The 26,566-nt window shown below is 42.0% G+C and overlaps 1 protein-coding gene across 3 annotated transcripts in view; it reads right to left on the bottom strand.

The window, feature by feature from the left end:
* Positions 1 to 26,566, bottom strand: part of STX18 (syntaxin 18) — a 124,745-nt gene that overhangs the window by 25,485 nt on the left and 72,694 nt on the right. The window contains exons 3-6 of one of the 3 annotated variants that reach the window (XM_050792196.1): positions 14,539 to 14,654; positions 12,582 to 12,659; positions 12,350 to 12,416; positions 8,739 to 8,791 (exon numbers count right to left, since the gene is read on the bottom strand). In XM_050792196.1, the coding sequence (XP_050648153.1) occupies positions 8,739 to 8,791; positions 12,350 to 12,416; positions 12,582 to 12,659; positions 14,539 to 14,654 (314 nt within the window). The remainder of the gene's footprint in view (positions 1 to 8,738; positions 8,792 to 12,349; positions 12,417 to 12,581; positions 12,660 to 14,538; positions 14,655 to 26,566) is intronic. The other 2 variants (XM_050792194.1, XM_050792195.1) reach the window with 2 other exon arrangements.

The raw sequence follows: 26,566 nt of genomic DNA on the forward strand, positions 1-26,566 counted from the left end.
GGGTGCAGTAGCTCATGCCTGTAATCCCAACACTTCATACTTAATGGTGAAGTATTAAATCCTTGTCCCTTAATGAAGAGCAAGGAAAAGATGTCCATCCTAAACACTTCTATTTAATATGGTACCAGAGGTCCAGGCCCTAGCCAGTGCAATAAAACAAGAAAGGAACAAGAAATAAAAGGCATAAAGATTAAAAAGCAAAACTACTGTTATTCACATATGGTATGATTACGTATGTAGAAAATTGATAGAATTTACAAAAAAAGGCCGAGTGTGGTGGCTCACGCCTGTAATCCCAGCACTTTAGGAGGCTGAGGCAGGTGGATCACCTGAGGTGAGGTCAGGAGATCAAGAACAACCTGGCCAACGAGGTAAAATCTCATCTCTACTAAAATACAAAAATTATCTGGGCATGGTGGCGGGTGCCTGTAATCCCAGCTACTCAGAAGGCTGAGGCAGGAGAATTGCTTGAACCCAGGAGGCAGAGGTTGCAGTGAGCCAAGATGGAGCCACTGCACTCCAGCCTGGGCAACAAGAACGAAACTCTGTCTCAACAACAACAACAACAACAACAACAAGAATTTACCAAAAAAAGCTACTAGAACTACATGTGAATTACTCACAGTTGTACACAGATCAATATACAAAAAATGTATTTCTATATACTAGCAATGAAAAACTGGAAAATAACATTAACAAAATGGTATCATTTATAAGAGAATAAAAAAATCCAGGAATAAATCTAACAAAAGATGAGCAAGATGTCTACACTGAAAATAACAAAATATTGCTGAGAAAAAGAAATTTAAAAATAAAGTCAAAGACAGAAATAAATGCAAAGATATACTATGTTTGTGGATAGATGTTAAGATGCCCATTCTCCCCAGATTGATCTATAGATTCAACATAATCCCTATAAACATCCTGGCAGATTTTCTGAAGAAATTGAAAAGGTTATTCCAAAGTTGATATGAAAATACACAAAAATCTAAAATAGCAAAAAAAGTACTGAAAAATTAGAAATCTGAAGGATTTACAACTAGCTGATTCCAAGACTTATGATAAAACCACAGTAATCAAGACAGTGTGGCAGTAGAATAAGGACAATCAGACCAATGATACTGAATAGAATCCAGAAGCAGACATATACATGTTTCGGTCAACTGACTTTTGATGATGATGCCAGGTCAATTCAGTGAGAAAAAGAAAGTGTTTTAAACAAACATTGATATAATAAATATTTATATACAATAAAATAAACCTTAATCCCACCCAGATGTTTATATAGAATAAAATAAACCTCAACCCCATCTCATTCTATCAAAAAGTTGGTCTGAGACAGATGATAGACCTCAATAAACATACTACCCAGAATCATAAAGCTTCTAGAAGAAAACATAAAAGAATATCTTTGTGACCTTGGGGTAGACAAACTAAAAATTAATAAAATTCAACTTCCTCAAAATTAAACATTTCTGCTCACCAAAAGACACCATTAAGAAAACAAATAAACCATAGAATAGGAACAAATATTTGCAGCATGTATCTAAGGACGTGTATGCAGAATATACAAAGAACTCCTATACAAATCAACAGCCAAACAATCCTCCAATACAGAAATGAGTAAAAAACTTCAACAGATACTTCACAGGAAGAAAATGAATGGTCAATCAACACATGAAAAGGTGATTAACAATATTAGTCAGTGAGGAAATGCAAACTAAACCCACAATGAAATACCACTCCACATCCAGTAGAATGGCTAGAAAAAATGGCCAACGCCAATCGTGCCATGTGGAGGAACTGTAACTTTCACACATTGCTGGACAGTGTGTCACATGGTGCTATCACTTTGGAAAACTCAAGACAGTTTCTTACTAAGTCTCTACTATGACAACCCACTTTTAGGTTGTTTACCCAAAAGAAATGAAAAGATAGGTCCACACAAAGGCCTGTAAAAGAATGTTTACAGCAGCCTTATGCATTATAGCCAAAAAAATGGGAACACTTAAATGTCCACCAACAGGATGGATAAGCCAGTGGAGGTACTTTGATGCAATGCAATACCGTTCAGCAATGAAGGAGAACACAGCCAGGGTAAGTCTCAAAAAAAAATGTGTTAAGCAAAGGAAACAAAGCCAGCTAAAAACATAACTTAAAAGAGAAACCTATTTAAAGATAAACTGAGGATTTGCTCCATGTTTGACACTAGGTATATATATATGCTTATTAAATTTAGCATCTGTGACTTAATATTTTACCTCAAATATTAGTTTGTGGGATGTAGGAATTGAGCAACGTGACACATGAGCAAATTTTTAAACTAGCTTGACAAGATACTCATCTGCCAGAAGTTTCAGATTTTTTTCCAGTTACTAAACGACAAATAAAATTTCTTAGCCTGTTTTCCTACCTATAAAATGGGGCTCTGACTATCTTTCTTGTTAGAGTTACTGGTTTATATGTGCTTACTCAGCACAGTCTACATCACATAATAAGAGCTCAAAAATTAGCTATTACTACAACGATTACACTACTGCTGCTGCTGCTATTATTACTGTGAAATAACAAAAGGCAGAATGGTTTAATAAGACAATTTTTTTGTGAAGTCTTAAAGGAATATACATTTTTTTCCTCTGACAAGATGCAGACCAATGGAGGAACAGAAGAAAACTGCTGAAACAACCCATAAATAATGCAGATAATTCAGAGAAAAGAGTACACTGGTACAATCTGTACAAGGGACTCGGTAGGGTCTTCAGTGCTGGCCCAACTAGCTACTGATCTTCTGGCTGTCACTATGGAGGGGAAGGAGCCTTGACAGAGCAGCAGGGGAGTGGTCTGGGATGGTGACCAAAGGCTACCACCTTTGGTCAAGTGGTGGGGGGCTTTCTCCTTGGTCACATTGCACAGTAGACTGACCTGATGCCCTCCAAGGCTGTCCTGGCTGTCAGATTACTCCAGCAATTCCACAAATCCCATGACAGTCTAGAGGTGAGAGTCCTTAAACCACTGGTTGACTGGCTGCCTTGAAAAAGACACATTTACAATGGGATTTGGAGAAAACAAAGGGCTTAAATTCTAGAATGCCACTATTTTTAATGTGGTCTTAGATGGGTTTTATTTTATCCTTTTTTTTTTTTTTTTTTGACAGAGTCTCACTCCATCACCCAGGCTGGAGTGCAGTGGCACGTTCTCAACTCACCACAACCTCTACCTTCCAGGCTCAAACGATTCTTGTGCCTCAGCCTCCCAAGTAGCTGGAATTACAGGCGTGCACCACTATACCCAGCTAATTTTTGTATTTTTAGTGGAGACGGCGTTTCACCATGTTGACCAGGCTGGTCTCAAACTCCTGATCTTAAGTGCTCCACCTGCCTCGGCCTCCCAAAGTTCTGGGATTATAGGCATGAGCCACCACACCCAGCCAATTTTATTCTCTTTGTCCAAGTTTTCTTCATCTGCAAAACAGAGAAAATACTACCTTTCTCAAAGACTTATTTCGAAGATTAAATGGGATCACTCATGAGAAAGTGCCTGGCATGAAGCCTGGCACACAGTAGGTGCTCCTCTGGTTTACCACCTAACCTCTAGGCCTTGGTTTTCTTTTTTTTCTTTCTTTTTTTTTTTTGACACGGAGTCTCGCTCTGTCGCCCAGGCTGGAGTGCAGTGGTCAGGTCTCAGCTCACTGCAAGCTCCACCTCCCAGGTTTACACCATTCTCCTGCCTCAGCCTCCCAAGTAGCTGGGACTACAGGCGCCCGCCACCTCGCCCGTCTAGTTTTTTGTATTTTTTTAGTAGAGACGGGGTTCCACCGTGTTAGCCAGGATGGTCTCGATCTCCTGACCTCGTGATCCGCCCGTCTCGGCCTCCCAAAGTGCTGGGATTACAGGCTTGAGCCACCGCACCCGGCCGGCCTTGGTTTTCTTAACTGTAAAATGGCTTTCAGTATCTTTCATTCCAACCCAACACCACAGGGTTCATTCTGGCTTTATCCCTTTCATTCTTCTGAGTGAGAAACCTGGCTTCCAATATCCTTCCAACAATATCTACTACTAAAGTTGTTGCAAATGCTAAAAAAGTAGTAGACCACACTAAAAAAGTAGTAGACCAAAAAGAAGTACCTTATGAAAAATATTATTATATTACTTCCATTTCTCCCTTGGACCCCATTTTTTTTTTTTTTTTTTTAAGATAAGGTCTCACTCTGTTGCCCAGGCTAGAGTGTAGTGTTGTGATCATAGCTCACTGCAGCCTTGAACTCTTGGCCTTAGGTGATCCTCCCACCTCTGCCTCCTGAGAAGCTGGGACTATAGGTGCATGTCACCACACCCAGCTAATTTTTAAATTTTTTGTAGAGATAGGGTCTCACTATGTTGCCCAGGTTGGTCTTAAACTCCTGGCCTCAAGCAATCCTCCCACCTTGGCCTCCCAAAGTGCTGGGATTATAGGTGTGAGCCACTGTGTGCAGCCCCCCACTCTATTTTGACCGGTTATCTCAATAATATCCTTTATAACAAGAGCATCACACATTGCTCCTAACTAGTACTTCTCTTCAGTCTCCTTTGTTTGGAACAGCTCTTCGGTCTCCTTGAGTTTCATGACCTCAACACACAATCATGTGTCACTTATTCTGTAAGGCTCTCTGAATTTGAGTTTGATGTTTCCTCGCGGTTGGATTCAAGTCTTGCTTCTTTGGCAGAAATCACAAAAGTGATGCTTTCTTCTCGCTGCATCCTATTAGGTTGTGTGTTTTACTTTGCCCACTTGATGAAGGTGGTGACTGCCAGGTTTCTCCGCTGTCAAGTTATTCTCTTCTGCTTTGTAATTAGTAAGTACCAGGGGGAGGAGTGCTTTCACACTATGTATCAATTTCAATCTTTCAATTTATTCATTTACTTACTCCTATTTAGATGGATTCATAATGTCCTATCTCATTGAATGGGTTATAAGGTGCTACTGTCATTTATTTTTATGCTTAAGTTATCTCTGATTTGGCCAGTAGACGCTGCTTCAAATTGATGGCTGTGTCCTTTACACACGTCCTACCGTTCTGAGCCCTTCCTTGTTCCAGGTTTATTTTATATGTTCCCTGCTCCAGTTTAAGAATCAGCCATTTCTCTAAGAGGCCTAGCTCCCTGAAGGTGAAATTGGTATTCAGAAGACAAGATCTGAGTGCTAACTATGCTTATTGCTATTACAGTGTCACTGTTTCCAGGCCTTCTCAGTGGCCAGAGCAAGAAAATACATGCATGCATTTTCATACATGTGTATAAATGTGTACATATACACACATTTACAACCACAGGTACTTCTGTATTGATCTTTGGAAATTGAAAACTGTGAATTCGTGCCAGTATCTTTCATTTCCACCCAAGACCACAGACAAGGCTTTTCCCTTTTCACTTCTCCTATAGTAAGAAACCTAGCTTTCAATTGATCCTCCTTTATTTATTTAGAGACAGTGTCTGGCTCTGTTGCTCAGGCTGGAGTACAGTGGCTCAATATCAGCTCACTGCCACCTGCGCCTCCTGAATCAAGTGATTCTGGTGCCTCAGTCTCCCAAGTGGCTGGGACTACAGGTCATGCTAATTTTTCTTTTAGTAGAGACGGGGTTTTACCATATTGCCCAGTCTGGTCCCGAACTCCTGGCCTCAAGCAATCCAACTGCCTCGGCCTCCCAGAATGCTGGGATTACAGGCGTGAGCCACCACACCCAGCCGCCTCCTTTATTATTTCATCTATTCTCCTAAATGTAACCACCCGCCTCTAATACCCCCCTCCATTCCTCTCCAGCACGGATCAGTCCCTCTCCTGACTTAGGCTATAACTGCCCATGCTAAGCCACCTTCTCCCTGCTTGGGTCAGGCACCCTGCCCTGGAAAACTGCTGCTCCCCACCACTGCAGACGCCCACCTTACCCCTGCCTCACTGCATGGCTTCAGGACTGACATCTTCAAGAAGTCAAAGGGCTTCACCGACTTTTAAATAAAGGACTCCTTTAATGTCTGTCATCCTTTGTGTCCAGAGGATGCTAATGTACGAGTTTCCAATTTAAAATGAATCAAAGACTACAGTGCAGCAGACTCAAAGTTGAGTGCCTTTCTTTTTTTTAAGTGATAAAAACACATTCTAATTATATACAGAATGTCTACTAAAGTCCTCAGGGAAATTACACATTAACTAGTTGAAGCCAATTTGGGGGAAAGAAAGCAATTTTCAAAAAGCCATCAGAAAGATCGGTTTATGCCCCATGATTTATTTAAACTGATTTCTCTAACTGAAAGCTGAATATTTCAGAACTGCAATCAAACAATTTCTACCTGGCCAGCATCTGTTTCCAGGTCCCTTATTAGAAAACCCTCAGGGTTCTATTTAAAATTTAAAAAGAACCACAAAGAGATAGAAGAGAGGAAGAGAGACAGATTTTTCAGTTTTGAGACAAGAAAATATGTGGGAGGTTTTTGCAAACCTTAAATACAGCCTGCTACAGTCATTAGACAAAAGTAATTTTCCGATTTCAGTGTGACTCTTATACAGCCGTACCTTGTTTCAGTATGCCTTGCTTCACTGCACTCTGCGGATACTGCATTTTTCATTTGTTTTTACAAATGGAGGGTTTGTGGCAACACTGCATGGAGCAAATCTACTGACGCCATGTTTCCAACAACATGTACTCACTTTGTGTCTCTGTGTCACATTTTGGTAATTCTCAAAATACTTCAAACTTTTTCATTATTATTATATTTCTATGATCTGTGATCAGTAATCTCTGATGTGACTTTTGTAACTGTTTTGGAGTTCCCAAAGCTCGTTCACATAAGATGGCATACTTCTTAAGTGTTGTGCTCTGAGTGCTTCCCGGCCCAGTTGTTCCCAACTCTCTGCCTCTCCTCGGGCCTTCCTATTCCTGGGGACATAATCCAGGCCAATGAATAAGCCAGCAATGGCCTCTAAGTGTTTAAGTGAAAGAAGAGTTGCATGTCACTCACTTGAAGTCAAAAGCTAGAAATTATGAATCTTAGGAAGAAGGCGGGTCAAAAGCCGAGACAGGCTAAAAGTTAGACCTCTTGTGCCAAACAGTCAGTCAAGCTGTGAATGCAAAGGAAAAGTTACTAAAGGAAATTAAAGCACTACTCCAGTGAATATCCAAATGATAAGAAAGCAAAACAGCCTTATTGCTGATGGGAGAAAGTGTGAGTGGTCTGGAGAGATCAAATCAGTCACAACATTCCCTTAAGCCAAAGTCTAATTCAGCGCAAGGCCCTAACTAACTCTCTTTGATTCTGTAAAGGCTAAGAAAGGTGAGGAAGCTGCATAAGAAAAGTTGAAAGCTAGCAGAGGTTGGTTCATGACATTTAAAAAAGTCAATTCCATAATGTAAAAGTGCAAGGTAAAATAGCAAGTGCTGACCCAAAAGCCGCAATATGTTATCCAGAAGATCTAACTAAGATAATTGATCAAAGTGGCTATACTAAACAACAGATTTTCAATTTACATAAAACAGCCTTCTATTGGAGGTAGATCCCATTTAGGACTTCCATAGCTACAGAGGAGAAGTCAATGGCTGGCTTCAATGCTTCAAAGAATAGGCTGACTTGCTTGTTAAGGGCTAATGCAGCAGATGATTTTAAGCTGAAGCCAATGCTCACTTACCATTCCAAAAATCTTGGGCATGGTGGCACATGCCTGTAGTTCCAGCTACTCGAGAGGCTAAGGTGGGAGGACTGCTTGAGCCCAGGAGTTCAAGGCTGCAGTAAGCCATGACTGCCACTGCACTCCAGCCTGGGTGGCAGAGTGAGACCCTAACTCAAAATAAACAAAAAAACCTCACATTTCACAAGGCTACAGTTGCTACAGATAGTGATTCCTCTGGCAGATCTGGGTAAAGTAAATTGAAAACCTTCTGAAAAGGATTCACCATCTTAGACGCCATTAAGAACATTCGCGATTCATGGGGGGAGGTCAAAATATCAACTTTAACAGGAGTTTGGAAGAAGTGGGTTCCAACACTCATGAATAATTTTGAGGGGTTCAAGACTTCAACGGAGGAAGTCACTGCAGATGTGGTGGAAATAGCCAGAGAACTAAGATTGGAAGTGGAGCCTGAAGATGGGGCTGAACTGCTGCAATCTCACGATCACACTTGAATGGATGAAGAGCTGCTTATTATGGATGAACCAAGAAAATGGTTTTTTGAGATGGAATCTGCTCTTGGTGAAGAGACTGTGAACACTGTTGAAATAACAAGGAAGGGCTTAGAATATTGAATAAACTTGGTTGACAAAGTGGCAACAGGGTTTGAGAGGACTGACCCCAATGTTGAAGAAGTTCTGCTATGGGTAAAATGCTATCAAACAGCACTGCACACAATAGAGAAATCTTTCGTGAAAGGAAGAATCAGTTGATGCAGCGAACTTCATTGTTGTCTTATTTTAAAAACTGCTACAACCACCCCAACCTTCAGCAATCCCCACCCTAAATCAGTCAGTAGACATCAACACTGAGGCAAGGCCTTCTACCAGCAAAAAGATTACAACTCACCTAAGGCTCAGACAAACATTAGCATTTTCAGCAATAAAGTATGTTCTGATTAAGGTATGCACATGACTTTTTTAGACATAATGCTATTGCACACTTTATAGTATAAACAAAGCTTTTATATGCACTAGGAAATCAAAATGTTTCTGTGACTTGCTTTATTGTGATATTCACTTTGTTGCTGTCTGGAACCACACCTGTGATATCTCCGAGGTACACCTGTACTTCTTTTATGCCTCCAACAAAGGCTCTGGGTAGAAAGAAGATACTTTTGATATATAATATCATGGTACTATAATTTTAAAACTAGCTTTCAGACAAACGTATCCACTCAGGCACAGGTACCGTGAACCCCAAAAGCAGGAGATGTTTCACACTACCTCAGTGACGCCACCTTTACCACTACTCAGTCACTCACTCAATTTACTGGACACATACCAAATACTAGGTGACTTTCTAACCCAGCGCTACTCCAAGTGTGGTCCATGGAACAGAACCAAACCATGGACTGTCTGTTACTGGTCTGCTACAAGGTAAGTACAAAAGTGAAGAGTAAGCATCAAGAAACATTTATAGCAATCTGACATTGCCATTTAATCAGTGGTCTCATTTCGCTGGACAGAGCATAGACAAGCTCAGGAGTTGTCAGACTACTGTGGTGAGTTACTGTGGCTGTAGTCCAGGCATCCCGGACCTTGAATGCCATGCTGTTTAGCCTTTGTAAGACATGGAAGCAAGGGAGTGATAAAATCACACGTACATTTTAGTCAGATGCCTTGTGCCTAAAGACGAGGAAAGGACAAGAAGGAGGGCGTTGAATGAACTACACTGTGAAGGGTCACATCATTATTTCCCTCAAGGTCTTTTGCACAAAGTAATTGGCACAGGGCAGCTAACGATGTGGCAGGAGACAAGGCTATACTTTGCTGTCTAAATGAGAACAATTCCCATCTGACCAATTTTAATGTGTATTTTAGTCGAGGCCTCTGCTGAGAAACAGGAACTAAGGTAGCAGCAAAAATCTCTTCTTCCTTTACTTGGGTACCTGTTAAGTCCACTTGGGATAGTGAAGGAGAAATCTGCATTCCTCTCCCAGGTAAGTGTGAGACCCAGTGACCACCACAGCATCTTGATGACAAATCACACATCATCAGAGGCCTACCTCCTCCTCCATAACATCTTGGAGCTAACTGGTCTCACTGTGCCCCAGACCTTCAGCTCAAACTCTTCCCCAGGTCTGGACTGCTTTCTATCTAATTCACACACCCAGATATTTTTGTTTTGACAGCCAACACAAATCCCATTGCTTGAGAAATCTGCTCCAATTACCCTGAGATTCAAATCTTGATTCAGCTGTGATGCTGGACAGCTAACCCAAACTTGCTGAGCCCCAATACCCTAATTCAGAAAATGAAATACTAATATTTATTGATATGGTGGCTTTTTGAGGATTAATGAAATAAAATAATATACTGCCTGGCCCATGGTAAATGCTTAATGGTAGAAAATATTAATAGTACAAATTAACATTTATTAACTCACTGTAAGTGTTTTATCTGTATCTTCATTTTGTTCTCACAACAACACTACAAGTTAGGTACTATTAGTTTTCTCATTTTATAGGTAAGGAAACAAAAGCACAGAAAAGTTAAGCAATCTGCTCAAAGTCACATAGTTTTAAAGTGGCAGAGCCAGGATTCAAACACAGGCTGTCTGGCTGCAGAGTCTGGCTCTTAGGCACCATACTATGCCACTTGATTGTACCATTTCCCCCTCTGAGCTTACTACCAACTTTGCTAATTACGACATATCCTGATTAAGCTAATTTTTCATGTTTAAAAGCAACCCAGTCTGCCTCTAAGCTCCCTAAGTGCAAAGACTTAATCTATGGCTTCATTCAATCTACTCTCTCAGTGCATTATATAATAGTAGCTATTGCTGACAGATAACTTGACTGATCTGCTTACTATCTTCCATAAATGCTTCTATTTGTTGGCATTAACAATTTCAAATCTGTTTCACAAATGTGCAGAAAAGGGTTCACATAGTAGGCCTGAGACTGCTATCCTTAGAAAGGCCTGCTTGCAAGGTTAACCCTTGCCTGGTGTCTGAGAAGTTGGACTTCGGCAGAATTTATGCCATCCTAATTGATAAAAACAGGTCACCGTGCCTGAACTGTTTTGCAAAAAAAATGCAGTTTTAATGCAGTTCAGTGCAGTACATCTGCATTCCTCCTGGGAGTCTAGAGTTTTGGTACATGCCAGGTGTGAGGTGCCTACGTGACCAACCCTTAACAGAATTCTTGGGCAGTGAGTCACTAATGAGCTTCCCTGGTAGACAACACTTCACATGCTTTCATAGGTCACATGCTGTGCGACTCCACTGGGACAGGACTCTTAGAAGCTCATGCCTGGTTTCCTCTGGACTTTTGTCTCACGTGCCTTTTCCTTTGCTGTTTTGCTTCGTATCCTTTCAGTGTGACAAATCATAGACAGGAGCAGGACTGTATGTTGAGTCCTATGAGACCTCCTAGTGACTCCTAGAACCAGAGAGTAGTGCTAGGGACCCCTGACACAATAAGAATTTTAAAAATGTGGGCCGGGCATGGTGGCTCACGCCTGTAATCCAGCACTTTGGCAAGCCAAGGCAGGAGGATTGCTTGAGTCCAGGAGTTTGACACCAGCCTGGGCAACATAGTGACATCCCACCTCTATAAAATAAAATTTAAAAATAGGCAGACATGGTGGCACATGACTGTAATCCCAGCTACTTGGATGGCTAAGGTGGGAGGATTGTTTGAGCCCAGGAGGTCATGCCACTGCACTCCAACCTGGGAGATAGGGTGAGACCCTGTCTCAAAAATAAATAAATAAATAGATAGATAGATAGATAAATAAATAAACGTGTCCCCAAACAGTTATGTGATGCTATCTTCTGAAAGAACATCCTAAAACATTTCCAAAGCTAGTCTAGAAATGGTCCAGGTTTGGACATTTGTTCACCAATATATTCAATCTCCAAGACTGGCCGAGCTGCAGTGGGAACAACCATGAGGACACAGCGCTTGCATTCCAGATGCTCACGTGAGCCCAGAGGGGAAGACAGGCAGGCACCATGGGAAATACAGTAGTCTGGCCCTGCTGCTTCCTGGCTGTGTGGCCTTGGATGGGTCACTTACCCTGCTGGCGAGTCACTGTCCTTACCTGCTGATGGGCCTCCTCAGAGTGCCTGCACAGAACAGGTAGTGGGGTTGGAGGAAGGTGAGCACTCACAGCACGTGGCATCAAGCAAGTCTGTCACAGGTGACCTGAGGACAGCCTCACAGTGGCCTGCTTGCTGTGCCCTAGCTCTTCTCTCAGGAATACACTTTCAGGGACAACAAGAAGGGGTATGGGGGTCAAAGAGATTGAGGTAAAATGGCTCAAAATGTGCCAGCCTCATCAGTTTATTAAGAGACAAAATGGGCAAGAGCACAGATTTTGGACCAACAGCCTGCTTGGGCTGAAACCCCAGCTACGCAGCCTGTGGAACTGTGAGACCTTGGGTGAGTGGCCAAGCCTCCTGAGCCTCAATTTCCTCATTTGTAAAATGAGGGAGGAATCAGTACCTGCCTCATGAGGGTTTGTTGTGGGCTAATAAAGTGACTAGCATGGTACCTGGCACACAGTGAGTGCCCCATAGCGCTAGCTATGGCATTTTGTGAAGAAGTTCAAATATGGTAAGTTGCATAGGGTAAGTGCTCTACAAACTTTAACTGCTATTATTAGTAGTACTATTATTAAGAAACACCAATGAAAGCAATACTTACAATCTTTTCTTATCCACCACTCTTTTAACTCGGATGGCTCTCTGTTCTGAGTAAAGTTTACAGACTCCTGTTGCAGGGGAAAATACCAGAAGAAAGACTGCTTAAAACAGCTTCTCAGGCAAAGGCATCATTAAATATAATGAGACACTACAGTCTTCAGCTAGCAAAGCTAAATTCTGCATCACATCTATTGTGAAATGCCACATTTGACCTTTAAAAGAAAATGAAATACTTTTTAAGTAATCTTCAATGAAATCCAAAACAGCAGTCCTGTGTTCCTTCACTTGCTGGGAATGTATCTCCTTGTGAGCTGTAACAGAAAAGGACAATGTTCAGGTCTTCGCATTCAATTATCCTAAAGAGCAATTCATCAGCTTCCTCACAACACTTTCTTTATTGAGAGTATTTTTTAAAACACAGCTATAAAACAAGTCTTGTGTCAAGACACTACATTTTTAGAAGAGTAAGATTTATTAGGCTTCACAAGAGTGAAAGATTAAACCTGTAGAAAAACTATAGTCAAATAATTTATGGTTTATCAGAACACTTAAGGATAGTATTTGATGCAGCCACTTCTTGAATGCTGACCCCCATCTGTGTTAACAGCATCCAATGCTCAAGCTGACCTTCAGGGAACATGTTTAAATAATTGAAATCACACACTCCTCCCTGCCTGAACCTGTGCTGCTTTTCAGCCTTTGGTGCCCCATCCTCTCCCCCAGGCCACTCACATTCTGAGGGTCCCTTAGACAATGAGTCAAACTTTCTGTCTCCAGGAAACCTTCTATGACTCCTAGCCACACAGATGCCTTTCTCCTGGGATCCACCACACAGAAATGTGCTAAAAGGCCTTACCAGACCTGAAGTCTGTGCCACTGGTTTTGGTAAGACAGTGACCACTGACTGAGAGATTGACTGCCTACTGTGTGCAGGTGCTCTGCTAGCACTTTATATATGTACTGCTAGTAACTAAAATAGCAATTCTGAGTTTCCTCATTTCACACATGAAGAAATTAAGGTTCAGAGGCAATAAATAGCCCAAGGTTAGATGGTTTCATATGTAAATGTAGGTTTTGTTAATATTCCTGTGTATTTTTTAGGTCTCTCAATGAATATATATGCCCTTAAGGGTAGAGGGCATGATTTCTGTCTTTACTATAGGGCTGCCTAACCCAAGATTCATGTGGGGGACTCAGAAGCTCTGTGAAATTGCATATAGAATTTTGTGTATGTACATTTTTCTGGCAAGAATGCCTATTGCTTCCATCAGAGTCTCCAAGTGGTCCATCAGCATTCTAATAAAAACCTCCCAAACAGAAGTCTGTGTTGTGAGCACAACAGCATCTGGCAGCTTTGAGCTCTACTTACTATTTAATGTACTCTGCATCTGCCTAAGCAAATTAAAAAAGAATCAAGAAAGAGGCGTGACTTGGGAAGCCATCTCATTGTCTCAGTGAGAATTAAACATCAATGAAAGTGAGATAATAAGCACCCTAGTGCCAGATATGGTTCTAAGCATGCTGTAAGAATTTAACTTAATTCTCATAACAACCCTAGAGATACATCCCCTAATTGTCTGCATTTCATAGACAAAAAACAAGGCCCAGGGAGACTAAGTGACTTGCAGAGGGCTATATGACTCGGACGGGTGGAGTTGGGGTACCACCTAGGCAGTCCTGGATCCAGAGCCTTCCTAACCTTGAAGGTTTGATAGGAAAGTTTACTTGAATATTACAAGTAGAGAGCTTAAGTACCCCGGGCTGCTGTCAACCCCTATCCCACTAAATGCCACACAGAACAGAGGCACACATAAGCATACACACATACACACCCACACACATACAATTTGCCACACAGAACAGACGCGCATGTGGCGTGCATGCGCGTGCGCGCGCACACACACGCACACAATTTGTCTTCACTGTCCCTGGCCCCTAGGTAAAGTTTTGGTTCTGTTTGGAGAGGTCCTTTCCATCTCCCTGCTCCCATTGGTTTAACTTGAAAAATGCAGCCTTTTCAGTACTTTTAACAGCTTTGGTTAAAACACTGATAAGAAAGAAAAGATTTTAATGTTTTGAAACCTAAATCAACATAAGAAGAGAGAATTTTAACTGGCCACACCATATGAATTCTGTTTAACTACCTGCTATATTCATGGTTGTACGTTTGCATCTTTCAGAGCACTTTACCTTCTGTTCGTAGTTGTTGAATTGCTTCTGAACAGGTCCTCATGAATATCTGGGCATCCTGGTCTATCTGGTCTCGTTCTGTGTCTGTCATCCTCCCATATTCAGACATGGTATGGCTAAAAAAAGACAGCAAAGGAAAGGGCAGCAGCAAATGATAACATAATATAGTCTGAGTGGAATGGGAAGAGAAGAAAAGGCCTCCCTCATCAAGTGACATTTAAGCTGAGACTTGAAGGATGAGAAGGAACAGGCCAGGTGAAAAGGTGAGAGAACCATCTAGATAGATAGACAGTAGAACTAACACATATGAAGGGTGTGTGGTAGAAAACCCTCCGGAATAGACCCAACTGACGTAAGCCAGATGGGGAAAGGGAGAGAGAGAAGGAGCGTGGAGTGAGGGCTGCAGCATAAGCTGGGCTATGAAGAATGTAGGCTCTGCTTTGAGAGCAATGGGGCAGCTACTGAGGGGTCTCACACCACACAATGACCGAATCAGAGGGTGGAGGGTGTTCCCGAAACATTTCAGGCACACTCCCACCTCAGGACCTTTCCATGTGTTGGTTGTCTCCTCCTCTGGAATGTTCTTTCCCCAGATAGCTGCATCAATGGATCCCTTACTTCTTTTAGGTGTTTACTCCATGTTGCCCTCTGAATGAGGCCTTCCCTAATCCTTCTTTACAAACTGTCCCTTCCCTGACATCTTCTATCCCACTTCCCTTCTTCCTTCCCCACAAAGATACTTATCCCACTCTAACATTCCATATATTTTGCGTAATCATTTCTTTTCTTGCCTGTCTCTCCCCCTTGTAAAAATGTAAGTTCCACAAACGCAAGGACTTCTGTTTGTTCACTGCTGTATCCCCATCATCAAGAGCAATGCCTAGCATTTTTAGTAGGCTGATCAATTAATAAATCAGTAATCAAATACTTTTGAATGAACTGAACAAATGAATGAGTTGGAGAATGTGCTTGATACACAGCTACGATTGTGCTGTCTAGTAAGTTCCTCCTGAACCAATTTTTTCCCCCACCTCAAGACGGGTAGGCATCGCTGTCCCAAAGCCTTCTCTAGGAAACTTCAGGCACAAACAAACAGGGAATACATCCATCCCGAGGACAGGCCCTTCTAAAAAAGAAAGGGGTGAGATGAGCACAGAGTCCTCACTCCCAATCACCTGATAAGCATCCCCTCCTCCCTTGGAGTCACCCCTACCCCACGACCCCCACTCCACTTCCACATTTTCTGAGGGAGAGTTGAAAAGGAAACCCCATAGCCTCCAGCCTCCTAGGGAATAGACGATCCTCTCTCCATGGAACTTGAAGAGTGACATGGAATTAGTTCCTTATTCCAATGCTCCTTAGGATCTTGTTCTGTTAGTTACTTAGGCTTGGGATGGTAACCATGAGAAAATGGACTCCGTCCAAGGGAAGACCCAACAGTGAGACAAAAGCGCCAAGCCAGCAAGCTCAATCCCCTCTCCCCAGCCCCAGCCCACCCCCAATCCCAGATGAATGGCTCCCCTCTGGGGAGGAGCCAGAGTAACAAGCAGAGGGGCCAAAGCCTCAGGTTCATCCCTACTAGGAACCTTCTCGTCGGAAATAGAGGCTAACGGGGTCAGGGACAAATGAATCAGAAAGGTACCAACTTAGTGAATATGTACCCTGCAGACAGAAGAGACCTAGAAATGACTAGTTCCAAGAACATTAGATTAACATCCTCCTACTCTATATTTTGATTTAATGGAAACTCAACTCAGTGAAATTGAAAAGGTCTAAAGGTTAATTTGATAAAACTGATTATTCAATTAAAAGGTAATGTTCCTTTAGGAAACATTATATATATACATTAACCTTCTAAATTGAAAATTGACAGTATGGTTATTCTATTAGTAAGAACAACAGAAACCAAGAAAGTTTTTTCTCCCAGATTGTTTTGTTGCCAGGGTATTGTGGAAAAGGTCCATCTACCAGAAGTGGAGACATTATTTTTAATTAAAATCACTCAGAGATCTAGCCCGAGGCTATCTAGGTTACATGCTGTTCTGCTCTAGTAAAATGTCATTATTAAAAAAAATTAAATGGGTCAATAAAGTCTGAGTTCTACGTTCTGGAAAAAATTACAGCTTCCTAATTGTGTCAAACTAACAAAGCCTCATAGGTCTGAAGGCAATATTTCTACACATATTCTTTCAATTCCATGATCATACTCCACATAAAATGTTCCTAGGAGCAGGCCAAGGCCTGCACATTGCATTGGGAGGGCAGAAGAGTGAAAAAGAAAGGCTTTAAGCTGTCTACTACCTTTGGGAGGGAGAACTTGATGAGAGATAGTAAGGGTGGCCTTTCTTCATCTGGACAGAACCTGGGCTACCGGAGGGGTTGCTTATTCCCTAATCCTCATGTTTCTATGGGAACCAACTTCCCCGAATGACACCTTGCTTCCTCCCAGAGCCTCCTCCCTCTGGCCCCCCGGCAGAAAGCACGGGGTGTGCATTACTCCTCACAGCTTTCTCTCCTCTCTTTTGCCTACTTAGAGACAGCAGAGGTTCTGCTCTGTTCCTCTCTCTCCTATGTTGCAAAGGGGCCTGTCCCTGCTGTCTGTGCTCCAGGGGCTGCGACTGCTCAGTGGCACTAATGGCTGAGTGAGTGTCTAATTCAGGAGCAGAGTATCAGCAAGGCCACCCGCCTGCAAACCTAAGCTTTGTCTGCCGACCTAGATTTTACCAATGATAAAGGGTCTCCACTGTGTTGATCTGACTCCTGCCTCTGTTTCTTTCTTTCTTTCTTTCTTTCTGCCTCCTCCCAACTCTCTGGCAGAAAACAGAGGTGGGTTTTGTCTTGTTCAATAACCAATACCCTCCAACCCCCAGGAACCGCATCATAAGTCAAATGGGGTTCCAATTCAATTATCATTCACCAAGAGACTTCTATGTGTCAGGAACTCTCATACCCATCTAATTTAATCCTCACAAGAACATTATCCACATTTTATAAAAAAGAAAACTAGCACAAAGGTGAGTTATAGTCATTCACATGATAAATACATGGCAGGATCGGGATTGGAACTTAGGTGTGACTGACCCCAAAGCCCATGCTCTTTCACAGGGACCAAAACAGGGGGTGGAGTAGAATTCAGTATGCATGAGTTGGCAATGAACAACTGGCTTCGGGAAAATGAGTAAAAGACTGAGTTTCTAGCTAAGCACCATGTCATATGCCTACAGTCCCAACTACTCAGGAGGCTGAGGATCATGTGAGCTCAGGATTTTGAAGCTAACCTGGGCAACACTGCAAAACCACCTTTAAAAAAAAAGACTGATCTTCTGTGTCTTTGAACACCTATCTGCAAGCGACAGAGTCATCTTTCTATGTGTGGCACTGTCCGTAGAGTGAGGTCTGAAGGTGAGTTTCGTTTTAAAGACTGCTTGTCCCTGTAGACCAGTACCTTGTCTTATAAAAAGATGATTGTGGTCGCCCTGCAGTGGGGCTTTGTACACATCAAACACTTCATTGCCTAAATGCAGGGACATGCTTTAGAATCTTGCCAATGGCTGGTCGTGATCCTGAATGCCAACGCACAGAAATGATTAAGAAAGAAGAAGAACGTTTGAGGGCTTCCATACGTAGGGAATCTCAGCAGCGCCGAATGAGAGAGAAACAGCACCAGCGGGGGCTGAGTGCCAGTTACCTGGAACCTGATCGATATGATGAGGAGGAGGAAGGCGAGGAGTCCATCAGCTTGGCTGCCATTAAAAACCGATATAAAGGGGGCATTCGAGAGGAACGAGCCAGAATCTATTCATCAGACAGTGATGAGGGGTCAGAAGAAGATAAGGCTCAAAGATTACTCAAAGCAAAGAAACTTACCAGTGATGAGGAGGGTGAACCTTCTGGAAAGAGAAAAGCAGAAGATGATGATAAAGCAAATAAAAAGCATAAGAAGTACGTGATCAGTGATGAAGAAGAAGACGAAGATGATTGAAGTATGAAATATGAAAACATTTTATATATTTTATTGTAGTTATAAATATGTAAACATGAGTTATTTTGATTGAAATGAATCGATTTGCTTTTGTGTAATTTTAATTGTAATAAAACAATTTAAAAGCAAAAAAAAAAAAAAAAAAAAAAAAAAAGACTGAGTTTCTAGAATGAGGCGATGGACCTAACAAGACGAAGACTGCCTCGGGGACAACAGTTCAATCTCCTGAAGTTATCTGCCTGTAAGTGGCAGAGCTGGCACTGGCCCCCAGAGAACCTGATCCTCAGTCCTAGCATTTACTGCCCTTACAGCTGGGAAAGGGGAAGGCTTAGGCCCTCTTTACTGTACTGAGACGAGAGTCCATGCTGCGGTAGTCTGGGAACACCGAAAAACAGTGTGCAGGAGCCTCCTTTTGCTGTTTGAGTATAATAACTGCCTTAACATCAACTACAAAGCTTAAAACAACTACAAAGTTCCAGAAGAACACCTGGATGCCACTGTGTTGTTCTTTTCACATTGCATTTCAATCATACTGTCTGCTTTGAACCTCTCCACTGCTACCTGAGTGATTATCCCTCCCACTACCGGCTTTGCAAAGCTTTTCTGAAAAGCACCAGAGAGTAAACATGTTAGACTTTGTGGGCCTTGTAGCCCATCATAGCTACTCAACTCTGCTGTTGTAGCATAAAAGCAGCCCTAGACAATATGTAGACAAATGAACGTGGCTGTGTGCCAATAAAACTTTATTATGGACACTGAAATTTGAATTTCATATAATGTTCACATGTGATAAAATATCGTGACTATTTTTCCCAACATTAAAATATGTAACTACATTTAAATGTATATTTAAAAGGTAGATTTGGCCTGTGGCTGTATTTGCTGACCTCTGGTACTGGAGGAAGACACTGAGTTTCACAGATTCATATGGTTTGTAAGGAGTGGTGTGAATCGAACCAGCACTCAAAGCATTTACTTTGCTGGATGTCTTTTCAAGGAAAAGGGAAGTTAAAAAGGGATTTCTATAAAAGATATTTACAACCACTTTGTCAGCCTAAGTTGTCAGATACTAAAGAAAGAAGCTACAAATTGAGAGCTTTATACAAGTTTTGTAACGTTTTACAAAATCCCTGTAGCTTCCATTTTCACAGCCTATCAAATTAGTATTTGATACACATACACACCTTTAGAAATAAAAATGACACTACGATCTAGTGTTAACCAACTATTTTAACTGAGAACTTAAAAATAAGGTTTTCTTGGTACTATGCATCAGAATAATTATATAATTAGTTTAGTATATTCCAAAATAACGCAAATGAAATGCATTTAAAAGCATAAAATTGCCTATGTATGTTAAGTGTAAGCAGACAAAGCATCAAGGATTATTTAAAATTCAACTGGGGTATAATTATTTTTCTCTGTTGGAGAATTTACAGGACATATTTCCATTTTTGCGTATATTGACAAAGTTAAAAAAAAGCAGGATTTATTTTATATTCTCTATCTTTGTGACAGGAAGGCTTCTGAAATACAACCACTCCTTGTTTCATAAAGATGAAATCCTAAAAAGATGCTCCTAATGATGTTACCTTATCTGTCAAATCCAACTTTTTCATTAATTTACATAACACATTTGAAGATGAGTCCTACGGTAAAATGCCATCCTAAAGCCAGTGCAAATGGAGCTAGGGGAAAAGACAGAGACAAGACACCCGTGCTGCCACTGCCTGTGGAGAGCTGGAGTCTATTCCAGAAATTGTTTTAGAAGTGTTGGTTAGAATGTTTTTTTTCTCTTTCTTTCCAAATGGCATTTTTGATGACTCGCATCATTCCTTCATCTGCTCGCTAAATATTTAGTGCGTGAGAAACTATCTTTTTCATCTCTGCATGTTTCACAATAGAGCAGATGCTGTCCACAGGGTGTACGCATGTGCTAACCCCTTTGCATTTGAATTCCCTTCCTTCCTTCTTGCTTTACCTAGGTAACTCTACTCCTTCAGAGCTCTTCTCAAATGTCACTTCTTCAAGGATACTTTCTCTGACAAGGCTAAATTCCTCAAAAGCTACCTGTTCACATTAGTTTCAAAGAACTTCTTGATTTCTGTCTTAAGTTCATTATTTACCCAAGAGTCATTCAGGAACAGGTTGTTCGAGTTCCATGTAGTTGTATTCCTGTGGGGTCAGTGGTGACATCCCTCTTAACATTTCTGACTGTGTTTATTTGAATCTTCTCTGTTTTCTTCTTTATTAGTCTAGATAACAGTCTATCTCATTAATGTTTTCCAAAAACCTGGATTTTTCCAAAAAAATGGCTCCTGGATTCATTGATTTTTTTGAAGGGTTTTTTTTTTTTTTTTTTTGCATCTCTATCTCCTTCAGTTCAGCTCTGATCTTGGTTATTTCTTGTCTTCTGCTAGCTTTGGGGTTAGTTTGCTCTTGGCTCTCTAGTTCTTTTAGTTTTGATGTTAGGTTGTTAACTTGAGATCTTTTTAGCTTTTGATGTGGGCATTTAGTGCTATAAATTTCCCTTTTAACACTGCGTTAGCTGCATCCCAGCGATTCTGGTATGTTGGTATCTTTGTTCTGTTGGTGGGAGCATAAATTAGTTCAACCACTGTGGAAGACAGTGTGGCCATTCCTCAAAGACCTAGAGGCAGAAATACCATTTGACCCAGAAATCCCATTACTGGGTGTCTACCCAAAGGGATATAAATCAATTATAAAGATACATGGACAAGTACTTATATGTTCATCACTGCATTATTTACAATAGCAAAGACATGTAATCAACCTAAATGCCCATCAATGAATGACAGGCTAGATTAAGAAAATGTGGAACATATACACCATAGAATACTATGCAGCCATAAAAACGAATGAGATCATGTCCTTTGCAGGGACATGGATGGAGCTGGAATCCATTATCCTCAGCAAACTAACCTAAGAACAGAAAACCAAATACCACATGTTCCCACTTATAAATGGGAGCTGAATTATGAGAATGCATGGACACGAGGCGGTGGGGAACAATAAAAACTGGGGCCTGTTGGAGGGTGGGGGGTGGGAGAAGGGAGAGCATCAGGAAGAACAGCTAATGGATGCTGGGTTTAATACCTAGGTGATGGGATGATCTGTGCAGCAAACCACCATGGCACACATTTACCTATGTAACAAATCTGCACATCCTACACATGTACCCCAGAACGTAAAAGCTGGAAAAATAAAAGGCTACCTGTACTCTGTTTTTGCAGTACCTGTCATATCTGCAATGTTACCTGTTGGCATGAATACTTTAGCAGCTCCATGAAGGCAGGGACAAACATGTTTGTGTTCGTTCACTATTTTATACTCCACGCCTGGCATAGTCTGTGGCACATGGTAGGCACTCAATAAATAACTGCAGAATGAATAAACTGATGAATTAATCAAATTGATCAAATCATGGCACTATAAACATGCAGAGATGAGTAGGACAGTTTTTCACCTCAAGAAATGCGGTAGAGGTGATTATGCACAAATAACTCTTCTACCAGGCACATGTCAGAAGTACCATAAGAAAAGCACAGAAAAAGAGCTGTCAGTATTCAGAGGCAGGAGAGATGGCTTTCAGATAGGAAGGCAGGGCCAGGGCAGGCTCTACCGAGAAGGTGGTGGTGAGAAATGGGTCTCTCAGGATGGAAGCGTGTGAACATGTAATGTGTGGATCAGAGCGAAGAGCAACCAGCCATGATGACAGTGTGAGTAGAGGCCTGGAGGCAGAACAAATATTAACTCTGAATGCAGCTGCAGGGCACGTGAAGGAAAGGGGTAGGATGGAAAAGTGGGTGAGGGTAATGAAAAGTCTTGCTTATCTAAGAAGTATGGATGGGCCACATCCTGCAGGCAGAAAAGGGATTTGAAGAGGGAAGCGTGTGATTCCATCTACGATGATAAGGACTACACCTGTGCCTTCCAGACAGACCAGGAGAGGAAGGGCCAAAGAGCAGGGAGTTGAGAACAAAGATCAGGCAAGTGACAAAGGCTGTACTGAAGCACTCTAGAGCGGATGGGAGGAGTGGGCAGCATGCATGAGAACGGTGCTGCTCACAGGTGCTGGGCGAGCAGGACAGTGGCAATGGGGACTGGGAGAAGCCTGTGCTAATGACACGCATTTTGGAACAACTGTAATCACCTGACAGGTTCATCTTGCCCACTGCCCAGATAGAGCCGATTTATCAAGACAGGGGAACTACAATAGAGAGTTAAATATACATAGAGCTGTCTAAAAGGGAGACTGGGGTTTTATTATTACTCAAATCAGCCTCCCTGAAGATTCGGAGGCTGGGTTTTTAACGCTAGTTTGGTGGGCAGGGGGCTAGGGAATGGGGAATGCTGATTGGTCGGATTAAGGATGAAATCCTAGGGAGTTGAAGCTGTCCTCTTGCACAGAGTCATTTTTTGGGTGGGGGCCATAAGACCAGATGAGTCAGTGTCCTGGTCTGCATGGTGCCAGCTGATCCATCAAAATGTGGGGTCTGAAAATATCTCAAACATCAATCTTAGGTTTCACAGCAGTAATGCTATCTATAGGAGCAATTGGGGAGGTTAGTGGTCTTCCGGCTTCTGGCTACATGACTCCTGAGCCATAATTTCTAATCTCGTGGGTAATTTGTTGGTTTTACAAAAGTGGCCTTGTTCTCAAGCAAGAAGGGGGTTTGTTTCCAGGAGGGGCTGTTATAGTGTTTGTTTCAAAGTTAAAACTATAAATTAACTTCCTCCCAAAGTCAGTTTGGCCTACGACCGGTAATGATCAAGGGCATCTGGGAGGTTAAAGGCAAGACAGAGTTGATTAGGTTAGATCTCGTTTGCTGTCATAATTTTCTCACTGTTACAACCTTTGCAAAGGTGGTTTCATTACTGGCATACCGGCAAGAGAGGAAGCCACAGTAGGTAGTAAGAATGTGTGGTGGGGAAGGGCAAGGATTCCATGGCCTGCCCTGGCCAGAGGCTCACCAGCTGTGATCTTCAGGTTATGTCATCACTACGCTTTCATTGCCTGCCTGCCACACAGGCTTAACAGCAGTACCTCCCTCACAGGGTTGATGTGAGGACCAAATGAGATAAAATATGACTAATTGGTGCTTATCAGAGTACCTAATACAGAATAAACATTCAGGATGGAAACATAAGGTGGACATGGGTGGGGGATGGGTGGGAGGGTAGCTAGGTAGGTAGAACTTTTTTTCCTAAGCAAAGTAGAGACAAATAAAAGAAAAGGGCCTGAAACAGAGCCCTGGAGTTCTTAGGGGATAGATGAAGGACAAAGAGGCAAAAATGAGTGGTGAGAGAAGCCAAAAAATACTGCAGTGGAAGTCAAGGAAATAGGAAATTTCAAGAAACTGATGATGGTCAACAGGATCAAAAACTGTGGCAAAGTAGAAGAGCTGAGAAAAAACCATCAAGGCACTTAACACCATTCTCATTAGAGAAGGACATGCTTCAAGTACAGTGACTTGCCATTTCACATTTATCACCGGAATTGGACAGGATAGCCTGAAAGCACACTTTAAAACTTTTTATTCCTTTTTCTCTTTTCTCCCTAGTCTCAAGATGTAATCTTAAGGCTTACTGCAGAAACCCTTTTTTTCCTCCTTAGTCTTAGAATACAGCCTTGAAACATACTTTCTCTGAAACACCACACATGCATATTTACCTAACTGTATCTAATTATGTGCTTACCTGGAAGTTCCAGGGGCTAACTTGAGATAGACTGAGCATGGAGATCTAACTGCAAAATTCCAGAGATCACCTCAAGGCGGGTAGTCTACAACCTGGCCATTGCTGACATGTCGCCAGCCTGAGATGACAGGTACCAACAGAAAGAGACACACAGACCTAGTACTCAGCACCGCTCCTGCCTTTCCACCGCTTGCTCTGGAAATAAAGTCACCTTCCTTTTGTTCTTGTTATTGGCTTTGCAAGCCGTGAGCAGCTGAACCTGTGCTTGGTTACATTATCACGGTTAAAATCGAAAAGCCTATTTACACCAAATGCTGGCAAGGATAGGCAGCAATTATAGCTCTCATGCATTGCTACAAGGAATGAAAAACCACTTTGGGAAACTGCTTGGTAGTTTATTTTAATGCTAAGCATGCACCTACCATTTGTATGACCCACTAATTTCACCCTTAGGTATTTATTCAAAGGAAATAAATCAGTATGTCCACAAAGAGACTTGTGGAAGATGCTACTCACAAAGGCTTTATTCCTACTAGTCTCAAAGTGGAAACAGTCCAGTATTCTCTATTAGATAAATGGATAAGCAAACTGTGGTAACTTCACACAATGGAATATTACAAATAATAAAGCAACAAAAAGGAACAAACTACTGGTATACACAACATGCAAGAACTTCAAAAACATGTGGAGTAAAAGAAGGTAGACACACCAGAGTGTGTACCATACAAGTCTATTTATATTCCCCTTAAGGAAAAGCCACTGGATTTGGTGATTAGGAAGTCACAGAGGAGCATTAGGAGAAAAATTTCAGAAAAATGATGGAAACCAAGCCATATGGTTGGCGTGGAGTAAAAGGTGAGGAAGCAGAGGTCACGTCAACTGCAGTCTGTAGCCCAAGTCTACCCTGCAGGCATGGCTCCCTGTGGTCTGAGAACTAAGAATGGTTAAAGGTTTTTAAAGGTTGTAAAAAAACAAAACAAAACAATATGCAACAGAAACCATACGTGGCCCACAGAGCCTAAACTATACTATCTGGCTCTTACAGAAAGTTGGCTGATCCCTGATTAGACTTTCTCCCTGTGTTTGGCACTGACGTGAAATGAAGTGACAGTGCCTGTGGCTTAAGGAGCAAGCAAGGTCAAACGTACAAGCTAAAAGGAAGAACCAGATGACCAAAAATAGCTGGGAATCATGAATACAGCAGTACCTGGGAGGCGGTGTGAGTGATGAGACAAAGGATGCGCTCGCACCACATGTATAAACTAAAGGGAAGAAGAGAGCCAGATGATGAAAACTGGCCAGGAATCATGAATACAGCAGTACCTGAGAGGCGGTGTGAGGGATGAGATAAAGGATGCGCTCGCACTGCTTCTCAGGCACCGCTGCACTCATGATTCCCAGCTATTTTTGGTCATCTGGCTCTTTTCTTCCCTTTAGTTTATACACATGTAGGACAGTATCCTTAAAAACAAAGAGAGGGGTTTCTCTATGACAGGTGGAAAGAACGCGATGAGGTGAGGAGGGAACTGAGAGATCCTATCAGAGGTTCCAAACTTCACAGAGGAGTAGGCTTTGATGCCACCTCAATGGGGCCTGTCCTGACTACTCTGTGTAAGAATCACGAGCTTTCCCAGCACTCCCGATCCTTGTTACCTTGGTTCCACTCTTCCTTTTCTTTCTGTAGGACCTATGACCTAATGTACTATACACGTAGTGCTTGTCTTTGCCAGCCCACGAGAATGCAAGCGCCATGAGGGCAGGAATACTTGTATTTTATTCCCCGATGTGCCCTAAGCATCTAGAATTCAATAAACCTGTGACGAACCAGGAAGTTTAATCTGGAGTGAGGGGTCAAGCTGGAGCAGGGGATCTCAATGTCAGCACCTCCTCAGTTTGGGGCTGGGTAAGTCCCTGTTGTGGAGAGTTGTCCAGAGTTTTGCACATTCCTGGTCTCTACCCACTAAATGCTTGCAGCACTCCTCTTGGGACAAACAAAAATTTCTCCAGACATTGCAAATGTCCCCTGGGGTGCAAAATCACCACACTTGGAACTGCTGTGCTAGTCATGGACTTTAGGACTAGGAGGAAATCATTCATTCAACAAGTATTTACTGAGTGCCAAATATGGGTGAGGAACTACGGAAACATGATGGAAACCTGACAAGGTCCTTGACCTCATGACATGTACAGCCTGGTGACGTAAACTATAATTATTAAATAATTACAAATTGTGTTTAGTTACTGAAGAAAATATACAGGGTGGAGAAACTAACAGAAGTGACCTATTTTATAAAGGGTAGTGAGAGAAGGCCTCTCGGAAGAGGG

The sequence above is a fragment of the Macaca thibetana genome, chromosome 5 (assembly GCF_024542745.1).
Source record: "Macaca thibetana thibetana isolate TM-01 chromosome 5, ASM2454274v1, whole genome shotgun sequence".
NCBI classification, from domain to species: Eukaryota; Metazoa; Chordata; class Mammalia; order Primates; family Cercopithecidae; genus Macaca; species Macaca thibetana.